The sequence below is a fragment of the Microcebus murinus genome, chromosome 17, assembly GCF_040939455.1.
Source record: "Microcebus murinus isolate Inina chromosome 17, M.murinus_Inina_mat1.0, whole genome shotgun sequence".
NCBI classification, from domain to species: domain Eukaryota; kingdom Metazoa; phylum Chordata; class Mammalia; order Primates; family Cheirogaleidae; genus Microcebus; species Microcebus murinus.
Genome location: NC_134120.1, coordinates 18,310,980 through 18,326,444, shown reverse-complemented (window position 1 = coordinate 18,326,444; position 15,465 = coordinate 18,310,980). Strand labels below are relative to the sequence as shown.

General features: G+C 36.6%; 1 protein-coding gene across 9 annotated transcripts in view; it reads right to left on the bottom strand.

Moving 5' to 3' along the window:
* TCF4 (transcription factor 4) overlaps window positions 1–15,465 on the bottom strand; it is a 348,000-nt gene that overhangs the window by 220,682 nt on the left and 111,853 nt on the right. For all 9 annotated transcript variants that reach the window (XM_012745438.3, XM_012745444.3, XM_012745439.3 and 6 more), the window contains 2 exons: window positions 7,970–8,031; window positions 5,022–5,118 (listed from right to left, as the gene is read on the bottom strand). In XM_012745438.3, the coding sequence (XP_012600892.1) occupies window positions 5,022–5,118; window positions 7,970–8,031 (159 nt within the window). The remainder of the gene's footprint in view (window positions 1–5,021; window positions 5,119–7,969; window positions 8,032–15,465) is intronic.

The window sequence follows — 15,465 nt, the reverse complement described above, 5'->3', positions numbered from 1 at the left end:
ACATTTGACCAAGAGGTCAAGTAAAAATCTTACCCATGCTTTGAAAACGTTACGTTTCTTTATGGTCATGGTTTTCCTTTGTACATTAAGGTTTCTAAAACAGTTTTCCTAGAGCTGATTCATTGGATATTTTCAGTTTTACAATGAAAAGAAAACCTCCCTGCATCAGTATCTACTCACATTTGCCGTTTTACAAGAAGACCGAGGCACTCGCTTCTGCCACTGGGATTTGAAAACACTCACAACACTTCACCTTTATGCTGGGCTAAACTCAGGGTAGCCATAAACACTCTGAAGTAATACAAACCTAAATATTCCTGCTAGGCAAACGGAGCAGTGGAACCGAATTATAATGAGCTAGCAGCTGTCACAATATGACCACAGTAACCAAATCAAAATATCAACCGCTAACCCAGATGAGATTCAAAGGTCATCCTATAAGCCAGCAGCTTTCTTCAGTTCTGCCTGAAACCTCAATCTAATCCTGCAGTAAAATGTTCCACTGAGCTAGATTAGAAACCAGTTACTCTACGGTGGTAAATTATTTAGTGCCCTGGTAGAGTACCACGAGTAGGAACAGGACCAAATACCACAGAAAGGAAACTGAACCACTGACAATGGTACATATGAAAGCACAGCAGCTGATGGTGAACTCAGCTGTACCCAACTGTACAGGAGTATCACTTTTCACTCCCTTCAGTCACCAATCCACGCATATAATCTTATCGGGCAATATGCTCACTTATCCTCAGTCTGGTTTTCAACTGAAGATCTGAAACAATAAAAGGAAAATGCATGCTTAGATCTTTCTTTGGATCAAAGAGTTTTAGCTAGAAAATGGTCTACAATTGTAAAATGTTTGGACAACTGCCTTCAAAAGTTTAGTGCTTGACAAAGGGAAAAAAAACCAGGAATGTCAAAAAAAATCTATATTCTTTCTACATACTTCTTGCCAGGATTTTTGAACTATTCTATAAGTCGTTTTAAAAACAAAGGAGTCAGACTCATGGCCCCTTTGTCCTATTAGCATATTCTGAAAGTGACTCAACTGACCGCCTATGAGAGTTTAATCAAACTGCTTAAAAACTGCAGTGAACAAGTTTACAACAGGTCCAGTATACGTGATTATCATTAATAACGATATACAGTCACGAGGAAGAAGTGACCAGTTTTCTCCAAATACAAAACAGTGCTTGGAATTTCAACTAAGATAAAATGCAAACTGGCTTGTGTCTACCCAATGAAAGCAATGAATGAGCACTTAGCAAGTGCCAGGTAACAGTATATGAATTGGTCAATGCAGGTAGACAGCACTGAAATCTCTCAATCCCGCCAACATCAAAATAAAACCAAAAGGCCATTCATACCTATTTAAAAAAAATTTTAGGAGCTTGCTTTTTGTTTATTTTAGCTATGCTTTTCTTTAAAAGATTTACAGAATTTCAACCACTAAAACATTGTATGACAACGATACCTACAGACAGCAATGAAACAAGTAGAACTACCTTCTAAACCAAGAAGTGTTCACTAATTCTTCTAGCACAATTGTGTGCACATGTACCCATGCATGTACAAGCACACATGTGTGTTCATTTATTTTTACTTTAGATTCACAAACTATCAAATAGAGTATTATTTTTCCAATATACAATGTTTATTTCTAAAAGGTTAAATTAACAGATGCTCTAATACTCTTATAAATTATTTCTGTTTTGTATAAATTTGAGATAGGGGCTCAAATAGGCTGAGTTTTGGTATTTTGGTGCTAGATAGAAGTTTTATATTACAAAAACTTTAACATGTATGCAAAACCATTCATGCGAAATAAAAAAGTTCAGACTTATAACAAAGAGTTTCGTTACCATAAAACTTTATGAGCAAATATGTTAACAATGCCTGTATCATTTCCTTAAAATAGTTTACTGCCATAAATAACAAAATATATAATTAATAACTCACTCCCAAAAGGAGAGGGTGGTACAGTGCTTTTTTGCTTTCTTCTCAATAAAGTCTTACTAAGTGAACAGTTTACAAAAAAAAAAAATCAGGTCATCTGCAGTTAATAACTCGTTCCCGTAAAATTGGTGTCACTTATTTCTGTAGCAGACGCCTAATTCAGTCACAGGCTTGATTGATTTGACAATAGAGAATCTGCTCCAATAAAGTGGCTGATTTATTTCTGATGCTACAGAGCTTTTACCCTAATGTGACATCACAGCAGAATTAAGTTTTTGAAATATAAAGAAATACTCTGTAATTTTAATGAAAACCAGTTAAAGAATCTGAGAAAATAGATATTGGATTGCTGTCAAAAACTCACACTAAAGTCTAATGCTTTTTTTCTTTTGGTAGAAGGAAAATGTCCACAAAGGTTATAACATAGAATATGGGTCTGGACACAAAAGCCAGTGCAGAATACAGTATATATTCTATGAGTTCAAATTGTTCACTAAACTAAAATAATAGATCTTTACTTCTGTCTTTATCACCATTTGTAAATTGGTGATCCTTAATTTCTTGCAAACAACCTAGATCTTGTTTGCAAAAGTGCAACATTAACACCAAACATGCCTCATCTTAAAAGTAGTTTCATTTTAGATAAACAGCAGCTTGGGCAAAATCAATGAGAATCTTTGTTTCCCGAATCTAGCCCTGAGATACTCAAGCCAATCAAGAAGGCGTTTAGGATGTGAGAAATTATAGCAGTGGGAAGAGTTTTTAATGCAGCATCAGAGTCAGTTCTCTAAAAATACATTTTTAAATTCTTCTCTAAACTAAAAATGTCAAGTATTTCATACTTGTCTCATTGTCTTTTTCTCCCTTTATCCCCCCTTCTTTTACATACTGCGAAATGCCCTCTCTCTCCGAGGGCGACTTCCCTGACCCGAGTCTGACACTGCACCGTTAATGTCAGATAAACCATTTAGCCCAAGCACAATTCTTTTCTGTGCAAAAATCTGCTTGAGGTGGAAAATGTAGCAGTTTGTAAACAATAAAGAGCCATGTTTCAGACCAGACAGCTTATCTAACAGAGAAGTCCTTTCATTGGGAGCAGTGGGTGGGAGCCTCGTGGACATAGTAGCATTTCCTATCACAATGCAGGAGACTGTCTTGGCCTCCATATTTAAGAGTTTAATGGGAAGGAGGGCAGACAGGATAAAAGAGCGAGACTGACATGGATTTGCAGCTTAAACAACAACCAAGTGGAAAAAATCAGCTCTCTCTGCTCTAGACTGTCAGCCCACTTATATTTTAAATACTATTTGGACTGAAAAACGAATTTGATTTGTCAAACAGTTGCCCATGAGGAAACGTGAACAGGAACAATGATTTAATATGTTTGTACTGCTTGGTGTAGCCTGTAATATTAATTTATCAAGTTGCTCTTTACACTAAAACATTTTTCACATCTTATAAACTTCTAAAGATGAGTAGTAATTTCTTTATTCTCTTTTCCTTACTTTAGACATTAGAGAATAATTTTAGAATCTTCCAAAGAAGTTAGTATATCTTTAGGTGCTAATTCTCAAGACTATTATGTTCAAATTAACCTTTTATAGTATTTTATGAAGTTGGGTAAAGATGAATACAGAAGAAAAGTGTTAGAATTAAAACCATTACCAGTGACATTGAAGAGTCAAAAGTTGTTCTTTAAAATCTAAGTGGGCAAATACATCTAGTCATCTGTATCTATATATCCTGAAAAACAGGAAACTTGATAAACTTTCCAATGAATAATTGATAAAGAACTGGAATTCAATTTAGTTACAATGTTAAAACATACATATGAAATTTACCATCTTGACATCAATATGAACACAAAAATAAGAACAACCTATGACCAAACCCACCTCTGCATTTCTCAAAGTTGAGATGGTACACAAAGGTATAAACATATAATGTTAAAATAAATTGCTAGTATTTCTTTTCTTTAACTATTTTTTGTTAAATATCTGAAATTCCTTTGGATGAATTTGACAGTGATTTTTGAAAAAAAATGACTGAGATTCAAGTATTGTCCACACATTAAGTAGAGCTTCCAAGGCTTCAAAATAAGGACATACTTTAGAAGCATTTGCAGTTATGGTTTCAGAATGATGTAACTATTGCTGTGTGTTTTCCTTGGAGTATGATCCAACAGCTTGTGCCAAGAAATTTAACTTCATTTATTGACAGATTAGCAATAGAATTTGGCCAGGTTGAGAGATTTACTAATATTGTTACAAACTCACATTTACTAGAACAACGATCATTTTTTCCATCAAAACTAAAGTAACTAGCTATTGGGACCTTTTAAGCCATTATGAATTATCTTTTCATTGCTCAGGTTACTGCTGTTAAACAAACATCCCTACAGTGTAGTCAAAAGCAGAAAAATATGCTAAGTACGCCAGTATGAACGGCATGCTGGAAATTCACAGAAAGCCTCAAACTAACACATAGCTCCTAGCTTGCTTTCACTGAAACAGGATGGAGTCTGCCTAGACCATTAGCACTAAAGTTCACGCCTTGGTAAATACACAATCAGATTTTACACTGCAACTTGAATGCACTACTCTGATTCAAGCACACTGAGACCATTAACACTACTTACTTTTATAACACCTTTAATAAAAATGCACAGCTAACACTGATTATATATCATTGCCAACCAACAGGCCCAATTATATTTTCATATTAATTATTCGAGGCTTGACTTCATTTACCTTAACTTAGAAAACTATCACTGCAACTTAGAAATCAGAATGTGTGCCTTGTATCTAAAGAGGACACAATTTCCACGTAGATTCAGTATCACTGACATTATTTGATCAATCTTCCACATGGTTGCAAAACTTAGTCCTTGATGTACTATTACCAAGCATAGACTGCCAATATTTTTCTACAATTTATGATAACTACAAGTGAACTGGCTAAATATACAAGTTCCTAAAACAGAACCTCCGTCTAGGGCATGGTTTTCCCTTTCACGGTAAAACGAAAGCATTCAAAAGTGCATGTTAATTTAAAATTGGTCTTACTTTGTATTCTGGAATTGACAAAAGGTGGAGAGAGATTGTCATGTGACCCAAGGTCTCTGCTGGTCATATGGTCATAGGGAGTCCCATCTCCATAGTTCTGTAAATGAAATAACAGTGAAAGTTATAATTTTATATTCATAAATCAGTACATAAACATACCCTCAATACTGAAACTTCTCCTGCCCAAAGAAACTGGAGTCCACTATTCCTTCCCTGGAACCTTCTGGATGGAATCTGAACCTTCAGAAGTACAGTGGATAGGAGAGAGCTCCAGATTAAGCAAAGTTCAATTTTCCTCATAAAAGCTTTGAAATCTTGGGAATAACAATAATGGCACCAACTGCATGGAGCTGTTGACATAGTTAAATGAAAATAATGCATGTAAAACACCAGACACATGTAAAGTATATTACAAATTACAAATATTAAAAATTATTTTGATAGGCCCACATCAAAGCAAAATTGTGCTATAAGGAAAAATTACCCATAGCACACAATGAATTGCTTTTGAAAGACCAAGGTAGAGCCATTTAAACAACAACATTGGGTTTTACAATATTGAAGTTTCGGTGTTTTATTACAGCTACTATTGTGGTTGTAAGAAAACTGGAGTTTTGCATAAGTAATGAACACATAAAAATGTTAAGAATATTAGGATATAACCAAGAACAAACATCAAAACTTTAGCATAAATTAGCATTTCTCCAGTGGACAAACACAAAAACTGCTTTAAAGCAGACAATTTTTGGTGGAGACGTTTTAGTTTTGCAATCATCTCCTTGTTTTAATGGGAATGTAAAACGATGTTTTCAAACTGTCCAGTCACTTAATTTTAATGGAGGAATTTGATAACATATAGAAAAGAGTTAAAATTATCTGTATTATACAGTTCAAATTTCAGCCGACTAAAGTGCATAAAGTGACCGAAAAAGGGGAGGGAGATGGGCAGAGTCATTCTGCTCAGCTGGTTGACCTGCCCACAAAGTCTAAGTCAAATTTACTCAGAGGTGTCAGTTGGCATGTAAGCCAAAAGGCAGAATCTGCCCACACAGAAAAGACGGATGCTGTATGAACAATGAGAAGGCACATCACCCCACTGGAGAATGATTGGAATCTTAAGGAAAAACAACCTCGTTTTTAATCACCTTTCCTCATTTATAAAAAATAACTTGAATGATACTGTATTCTAATTCTGCCAATATGTCAATATAGAAAAAGATGTCACATTTTAAATACCTAGCATGGGTTTTCCACTCACTCGTTCTATACCAGGTATTGCATAATACTAATTATTATTTATTAAGTGTCTGCATCCTAGATAGTGTAATAAGAGCTTAATGCACATTATCTAATTTAATTCTCAACACAATGCTGCAAGGTAGGAGATAATATCGCCACTTTAAGACGAGAGAAGAGAGCCTTAGCAAGGTTGTCTGGTACAAGTCTTCGGCAAATAATCTGTCTCATGCATACTCCTTGGATTGAGAAAACATAAATTATGATATATTCATTCAACATATTTGAGAAAAATGGCAAGATAGCTACTGAAAACTAAGTGAGTTTTTAAAATAAATCAGGATGATTCTAAATGGACCTTGTTCTCCAAAGCACAACTGAAAGTCCTATGTGTATTGAACTGAGAAATCATAAGAAATTAAGTAAATGTGAATGAACTAAACAATAGAGGGGGGTTCTGTCATCTCTACGTGCTGTCGAGGGGAATGGATTTATTTCTGCAAGTGCACACTGTAACACGAGGAGGAGGAAAGATTTCCTCAACCCATCCATATAAAGCATTAGAATGTCAAACTCGACAGCTGGTGTAAGGGCTCAACGAAGTTACTGGTAAGCTTAAGAGATCCTGCTGTACCCTGACTTAGGGTGAGGATCGCTATGCCAAGGACAGGTGGAAATGTGTAACTGTGACTTGTTGAAATGCCCTCAGTTTGACAATTTGATTACGTTCCTTGCCTTTTATGCCAAAATAGAGACCTCCTCCCATCCCAAATTTATGTGAACACTTACTATAAAATGTTACAGCATTTCTCCTCCCTGGAGAATGCTTCATCTATATAGCCAGTTGGTGGAGGAAAAGATGTTTGCTTTACAATGTGCACTAAGTCTACTTTTAACTTGGGCCATTATATGTATATCATAAAAGCTGACATGGATTTTAGAGGGCCTAGAAATGGTTCAGTTGAAGACATTATATATTAAATCATGCCTGTTTAAATCAGAAAAAAATAGAAGATCGCTTGGTTCTACTTCATTTTACAAATTAGGAAAATGAGGACCAATGAGGTGAACTGACATTCCCAAGGTCATGTATGTACACAAAAACACACAATGCCTCCCTCCACTCCATGATCTTCCCATTATGCCCTAATGAACAACCAATTCATGGAAGAAAACCATAAAAAAGGTAACAAAAATTGGAGACCAAATCAGTGAATGGATCTAACTAGCGAGCAAAGACCCTATCGGTGGAATGATAGCATGTTTACAAAGTGAAATAAACTCACATTCATTATGTAGATTATATTGGCGGGACAGACCCTCATATGTCTTCAGAATTATTCAATAGTTTATGCACATCAATATATTACAGAAATATTAGAATTTTTAAGTTGTTCCCTCTAAAACAAATACCCTTTTATAATACCTGGATCAATAACTGGCAAAGGTAAGGGATTTTTCTTTGAGTTAGCAGAAGTGGAACAGGAACAGGTGTCAAAGTGAATAAAAGCACCCAGTAAGAGAATGGAGAGAAAAAAAATTCCAAGCTGATCCTCATTACACTTAGTATGCATATCTGTGTGTGTGTGTGTGTGTGTGTGTGTGTGTGTGTGTGTGTGTGTGTGTGGTAGAGAGAGAGAAACTCACCTCATGTTTGTCAATTTACATATGCAGGACGTCTGGTTGTGGGAAAAAAGATTAGATATACTTACCCTGGACGGGCTTGGATGTCCTCCATTCCCCCAGGACCCTGAGCTACTTCTGTCTTCTACATCTAGGGACAAGAAAAAAGTTCTTTAGGCTTTCTTGCAATAATTTTTTTCTTTTTGTATATGCACTTTTAAATTAATGTTTCAAATTAATCTCCTGTTGCCTTTAATTAAGAATCAGGCACAGGGCTACCATGATGATAGTGGCTTTTGACCCATCTGCTTAAATTAACTCAATTTAAATTCACAGCAGAAATGAACTGGACCCTCAGGAACCAGAGGTATGAACATAAAAATTACTTCCATCCTTCACCAGTGCTTGACAGCCTTGATTTTTATAGACATGAAACTGTACTTAAAAGTTTTATTAAAAGCTTTTGGACAAAGTAAGTTTAGAAATACACTAACACAATTTCAATCCCCCCCAAAAGTTAAATTAAAGTAAATATTCATACTAACACTTGCAGCACCCTTGCCATATGCTCTTGGATACTTTTTGTTCTCTAAGCAAGGTTTATCACACAAGGCAATAGATACGCAATAGAAAATATGAGACAAAAAAAGTATTCAGTAGTCTATTTCCATGAGCACATTACAGGGATATTAGGATTTTTTTTAAAAAAAATGTTTTTTGGGTTAAGACAATACTGTCTCTGTCTTTCCATTTTTTTTTCATACATACCACTTGCCCTGTGATCCTTAATCTGGCCTTTGAGATGTGGAAATGAAAGTTGTTATTAAATTACAAAGCAATGTTTTATTTTGATAAACGATGGTGAAAAGACCTACATAAACTACCAAAAAGTTGGAAATCTTCTACACTCTGTACCAGTGAAGTTTTAATGCTGAGCAGATTACGAAATGTTCCATCAACACTTCAAATAGCAAATACTCAGGATGAAGAGTCTAACAGCTAAGTTACCATATTAATTGCTTCAAACATAAAAGTGTTTTAAAGATCAGTCACTCTATATTTAGGAATGGCTTTGAGATTTTTGATGAAAGGGCTTTCGTAAGTATAAAAAGTTTCACGGTTCTATTATTTTGATCACGGTTGATAACAGACGGCCATCATAAACATCCTCTGACAGAACTGGAGGAGGAAGTGTGAAACTTTGGTTCAGGAGACATAATCCCATTTATTGTGTTTCCTAACATTTCAGTGATACTGTTTATTCTCTTAATGCTCTACTGTCATTCCTTTTATTACTGCTATTTTATTACCGGCAGAAGTAATCATAGTATAATTAATTGATTTATTTTTGGGTACATTAGAGTACATGGTGTTTTAGAGTATCTTAAGAGATGGAAGTGTAACAACAACTAACTTATTACCAACTAAATTAAATTCTCTCTTTCTGTCTTTTATTAATGACAAATATATATATATATATATATATATTTTTTTTTTTAGTTGGTGCTTCAGAAGATAATGCAAACTTGCAAATCAGATGTTCCCTATCGACAGTTAAAATTAGTGCACAGTGAGCCTTAAGGCATGTCAAAAAAGCTCTCCGGACTGCATCAAGCCTAGAGAAAATGTGTAAAACCAATTCTGCTATTTAACAGCCCAAGATGCTGGCCTGCCCTGTATATACTAAGAAGTTACTTACAACCTTCTGAGATGCTCAAACAGGTTTTGTAGCCTACATGGTCCTCTTAATTCTTAAACAAAAAACAAATATTTTCAGCCAAAAAAAATTTTTTTGTATAAATAACAAAATCTCTCAACCACTGCAAGCTTTTCAAAAGTCTGGCATATCTTGACTTTCTTTTCACCTATAACAGCCAGCATAGATTCATTTGAGAGATTTCTCCTCTTAAATTTGGCCAAAAAGTAATGGAAGAACAGATTTGAATCCTTATATCTATCATAAGACTTCAAATTGTTTGGACTCATTTTATCTTTTCAATTTTAAAAGAGGAATTTAAACATGAAAAGTAGGCAGAGACTTGGAGGAAAGGAGACCCGCCTGCCAGGCCCAGTGGTTCTCCACTGGGGGCAATTTTGCCACTCAGCAGACCTTTGGCAATGTCCAGAGACATTTTTGGTTGTCGCAACTTGGGAGCAGTGTGCTCCTGGCATTCAGTAAACAGAGGCCATCGAAAGCTGCTAAACATCCTGTTATATAAATGCACAGAACAGCTTTTCACAATAAGAGATGTTCTGGCCCCACCTGTCAATTGTGCGGAGATGGAGAAGCCGTGAGCTATAGCAAAAAGAAAGAATCGAGTCGGAGGAAATCTAGATTTTGATTTAAAATTCAGAAAGAACTCTTACTAAATACACAGTGTCTTAGGCATTTTAACCCAGACTTGAGCTGGAATGTTTCAAGAAACCTTCATATACATCTTCTTTCCACAGAATAAAGGAAAAATGATGGTCAACCAAGCAGCTTGCTAATTAGCGGGCAGATAAAACACATCAAAACTTGAGTATTCCCAACTGGGCAATTTCAAAAGCGAGCAATCCACTAATTAAAAATGCTGGAAGTCTAGCTTTTTCAAAACAGGTTAAATACTGGCTGGGTTCCTTCACAAATAGATTCCCGACCAATCAGATCTGACTGCTCTTTTCCCTTCCTTTCCCATTTCCCTCTTTCCCATTTCCTGGCCTCACATTGCTGCACCTTCCTTCCTGCTTCCTCCCTTTTATAGTTCTCTGTTGAACGGCTTTTCCTTCCCTTGGCCTCCTGCTAGACCTAAAGGATGAGGACACATAACTAGCTCTCCCAAACCTAATAAATAGAACAATCATATGAATTCTATTTTACCTTTGAAAAAATCTATACAACTGGTGCTCATTTATCCATAGAAAGAGGAGACAAAGCTAGAGCATGGATAATGGTAATTCATAAGGAATGTAAACATGTTACTTTTAAGTCATTTGTCTCCATCCTCCTTCCCCCTGAACTTCATCACACCTGCTAGTTAGTTAGCAAGCATTTCCTCAATGACTATTCCAGTGCATCTCAAAGCGCCATCCACCTCCATCACAATCACCTGGGATGCTCATTACAAAACTGGCTTCTTAGGGCCCATCTCAGACCTATTGAATCTGGAACTCGGGGGGATGGAGCCAAGAAAACTGTTGTTTTTAACAAGGTCCCCAGGTAATTTTCACACGCACAGGAGTTTGGGAAGCACAAGACTACTCTGTTGCAAACCCAAGAAAAATGCATGCCCCAAACTATCAACAGCTGCCGGTCTCATTCCATATCTTAAAATTCCTGTCTGGGTTGTCAATTTCAGCAGCATCCAGTATACACCCTCATCACATCTGCATCCCAGCAGCTCTTGCCCAGACTCACTTTTTATGTGAAGCCTACACTTGGCCACTCCCTACTCTTTGCTGGTGGACCTGGCATGTTCACACCTGCTACTCCCTCTGCCTAACTGTTCCTCCTCTCTCAAGAACAAAAGCATCTCACATTTAGAGAGCTTAAATGCATGTCAGACACTGTGCCTCTTAAATGCCGTAACAGTATCCTGATTTTATATTATGAGAAAACCGAAGCTTAGGTGGGATAGAAAACTCGCCGAAGGGATCAGTGAATGGCAGAGCTGGGACACAAATACAGGTGCTGTGGGGTGCTGAAGCCGTGCTCTCCCCACCGCCATCAAGTCTCCCTGGTAAGAATTTCACATCTCTCGATTACCAGCCGAAAGGTTCCGCCCTGTCACTTCTCCCCAGACAGACTGAATAGATTTATTTGGGAGTTCATGCCCACTCTTGTGTCTACAAAATATATGAAATAAATATTTGAGGGCATCAAGAGACTGGAAAATAAAAATAGGAGAACAATATAGTCAGGGATATGACGAGTTTCTCAAAATGTACACTGTGCAAGACTGGATATTTGCTAGAGGTGGGTCCAAATTTTAGGAGGTATTAAGTAGGCAAAGCAAAGAGTGAAACAAGATGGACCATGACCCATCAGACAAATATGCATAAATTGTCCACAAGAAACATAACTAATCCTGGTATTAAAGAATATAGAAAATGCCTGCAGAGCTCCCAACACAGAGGACAGAATGTCACCCAGTTGCCCACAGCATCAACAACAGGCACAGTGACAATGTTTGTGTGGCTGGCTCAATATGCTAGTTCAGTACACATACAGGAGTTATTATTTAAATAACCATGTGGGTATACATACAGCTATACAACTACATATTTGTATGATACGAAACTGTGATGTATGTTCCTTACAGGAAAGAAGCATGCTTCACTTATAGAAGTACCCCTCAATATCTTGCGTGGTGGGCTCACTCATTCCTTACTGGAATGAATTGAAACAGCACAAAGTGAAAAAGTAAGACAATATTTTGGTATGAAAAGTGGCGAGACTACATAGCACATAGGAAGAGATGTATGAACTCCATTAAGGCCATCTAGTAACAAATGAGTAACTGCCCAGTACAAAGTTGCTGAATATTTAGTTCTCGCCTCTGGCTTTTTCTGTTGCCAGACCCTGTCCAAGATGGGAGAAGAAACAGAGAGACAACATCCTAGACAGAAGGAGGGAAAAAGGCACATCAACAATAGAAACTACTGCTCTAAAAAGACAGAAATGGCCTCAAATGTTCAAGATTTTTCTAATTTCTCATTTGATCCTAAACTGAGATAGACTCTGCAGTTTTCATGGGATTGATGGTTGTTCTAGGAGGCAACCTGACAGCCCACAAATTTTCATCTTATTTGATTAGTTCTGCATGAGTCCTCTCTAAAACATCTGACATTTCAGAGCCATGTTAGTTTGGGCAAAATTAGGATCAAGTGCTCCATTTAGAGGAAAGATACACAGATATAATTCTAAGCTCCATGATTTCCCACTCACCTTCATTAAACTTACAATTTGATTACTCAAATCTCCACTTTGCTCATGTGGACAGTGAGACTGACAGCATCAAACAGACTCGATACATGTTAGAAAACACAGCCCTGGGAGTTGAGGTGAAGCCCTGGAATTCAACAGGGACCAGCTCTCAGGTCTGAGCAAGTCACTGGCCTCTCTGAACTCATTTTTTGTGAACTGTAAAATAAGCAAGTTTGATTTCCATTCTTGGAAATAGGGCAGGCTAGTATATTTGGACAACTCTCCCACAGAAAACTAAAAATGATGGATAACATTTTTGTAAATCTTGTTTAAACTACTAATGAGCTAACAAGATGGCAAGGAATCATCGAGCCAAAATCAAAATGAAGGCTGGAACCCAGGGAAGAATAAAAGACATTTTTGCCCTGAGGACATTTGCCAACCTAGAAAATTTAATGGCCTCTTGGGTCAAGAAGAACAGAAGTAAAAACCCAAGACCCACCCAAAGTCAGTATTCTAACAGATGGTAAGGGGATAAATAGTACTGCAACCTTAAAGAGTTATTTTTAAATTAAATGAGTCAATTAACACTTGTAAAACACAGGGATGTACCTGGCCCATAGTAAATACCTAACATGGTCACCAATACCTACCCATGAGTGCCTAATTTACTAATAATCTCCGATATCTAAGGAAATCCCAGTCTTACATTTTTATGACTCCTGCTAAACAGGTCAGAGACTTTAAAATACTCTCCTGGATCTTAGAAACACCCAAAATATTTTGGTTAAACAAATACCACCTTCTTCATGAACCTCTATAGCACAATCACAGTGAGAATTCAGTAAGCAGTAGACTATTCAATGACTTAGTTTACCTTTAGAATATTATTCTTCTTATATCTCAGGGTATTTCTAGTCACAATATATAAATGATAATGCTGTCAAAGGTTATGTGTGCTGACTAGAGGCCCAAGCTAAGAACACCAACTAAATACTATGTAGGTTTAACCTTGATTTGAAATAAACAAGTGTGAGAGTTACCTGACTCATCAATTTGAAGTAGAGTTGTGTACTGGTCTTCTGTATACCTTGAGCTTACACCATGCCAAACACCCAAGGACCCCAGAGTTTTATGGAGTCAGGGAAACATCCAAGGTGGCATTCTGTATTGCTCCAAGAATCTACAAACTCCTGCTCCTGTAGAAATATACTGGTTTCCTAATGAAAACCTCTACACATTCAGAATGCATTCAGAGATCGAGGATGTTAAATTCTTCCAGGAGAGATAATCAATCTGAAACATGTTGAAGTCTACACTGTCTCAAATCCTTCTCCCTGCAACAACAGACACTATTAAATATCCTCCACACCATTATGGAGACTCGCAGACTGCGTGCATCTGTGGCTCCTACTAATTTCCTAGTCCAGGAAGAACCCTTGGCTGAGCCCTCCGTACAAACTGCGATGGCATATGCTCTCCGTCAGTGCCAGATGAATTTAGAGTTCAAAATATTTCATCAGCAAAGAGCGTGTTAAGGATGTGCACATTTTCATTAGCACCCAGTATAATAAGAGCTCCAGAGTAATGTGAAGGCGAATTTGAGTACTCGCACGGACGCAGGAAGAGTTGAAGAGCTTCAAATATTGATAGGCAATGTCCATACGACCATGATGGTTTCTGTTTTCTATCAGAAAACAGATATAATGCTTCATAATGAGTGATGTGAGCACTAATAAGAAACTTGATGAGAAGCTTCCAGCACTTCCCATATCTGACTAAGCAAAGGATGATGGTTGTGGCAAGGCCACCCGCACAAATTTTAAGATATGTCAAATATAAAGAATGCAGAGCTAGGCTTTTGATTTTCAGATGACTGCAGCCAAACTCTGGCTTTCTCAGAGCTAATGGATTTTTTCTTATCAGAAAAAAAAATCTGAAACTCAAAGGTCCAGTATGAGATGATCTTATAGTGTTTTATATATGATAAGGAAAGGTAAAGTGGATTTACTGGTGAGAAACTATAGTACAAAAAAAAAATTTGTTCAGAGGGGGATTGTTGCAATACTTTAGTTTTTGTTAACTTCCAAATAAAACTTCTGTTAATAAGTCCTTTAAAACAAAATTATTTTCTTTAAGCTCAAAATAAACTATTTTTCAAAAATGAACACTACATCTCAGCTACTTAAGATATGAAGTTCATTCCATCGTGTGGTGTTATAAAACAATGAAAGAAGTTTCATGTAACATGAATTTCAGATAATATGAAAGTAACAAAATGAAATACATAGCTACCATGTTATAAATACTTCAGTGATGTTCCTTATTCTGAAACTCAGAAATCTTTTTGAAACTCAAGGTAGTAGACAGTTAAATTATGAAATTGAAACAAAAGTAACCTTGAGGGCTTTATATCAATCCCTATAATTTGGAGGTATCAATGATAATCTGATTTGAATGATATTCTTGAATCATTAATGTGAAATACGGAGAGAAAAGTGCTATTAAGCAAGCTTTCAAATATCTGGAACTAGCTAGTCGGGGTCTTCATCTTGAAGAGAAGTTAGTGCTTTGAGGATGCTTCCTAAACATCTTTCTAAACAAGAGCCCAGAAACAAGAGCCATGAACAACTGAGGCAAAAGTATAACTTGAATAGTCTAAGCCTCCTGTGACTTTCA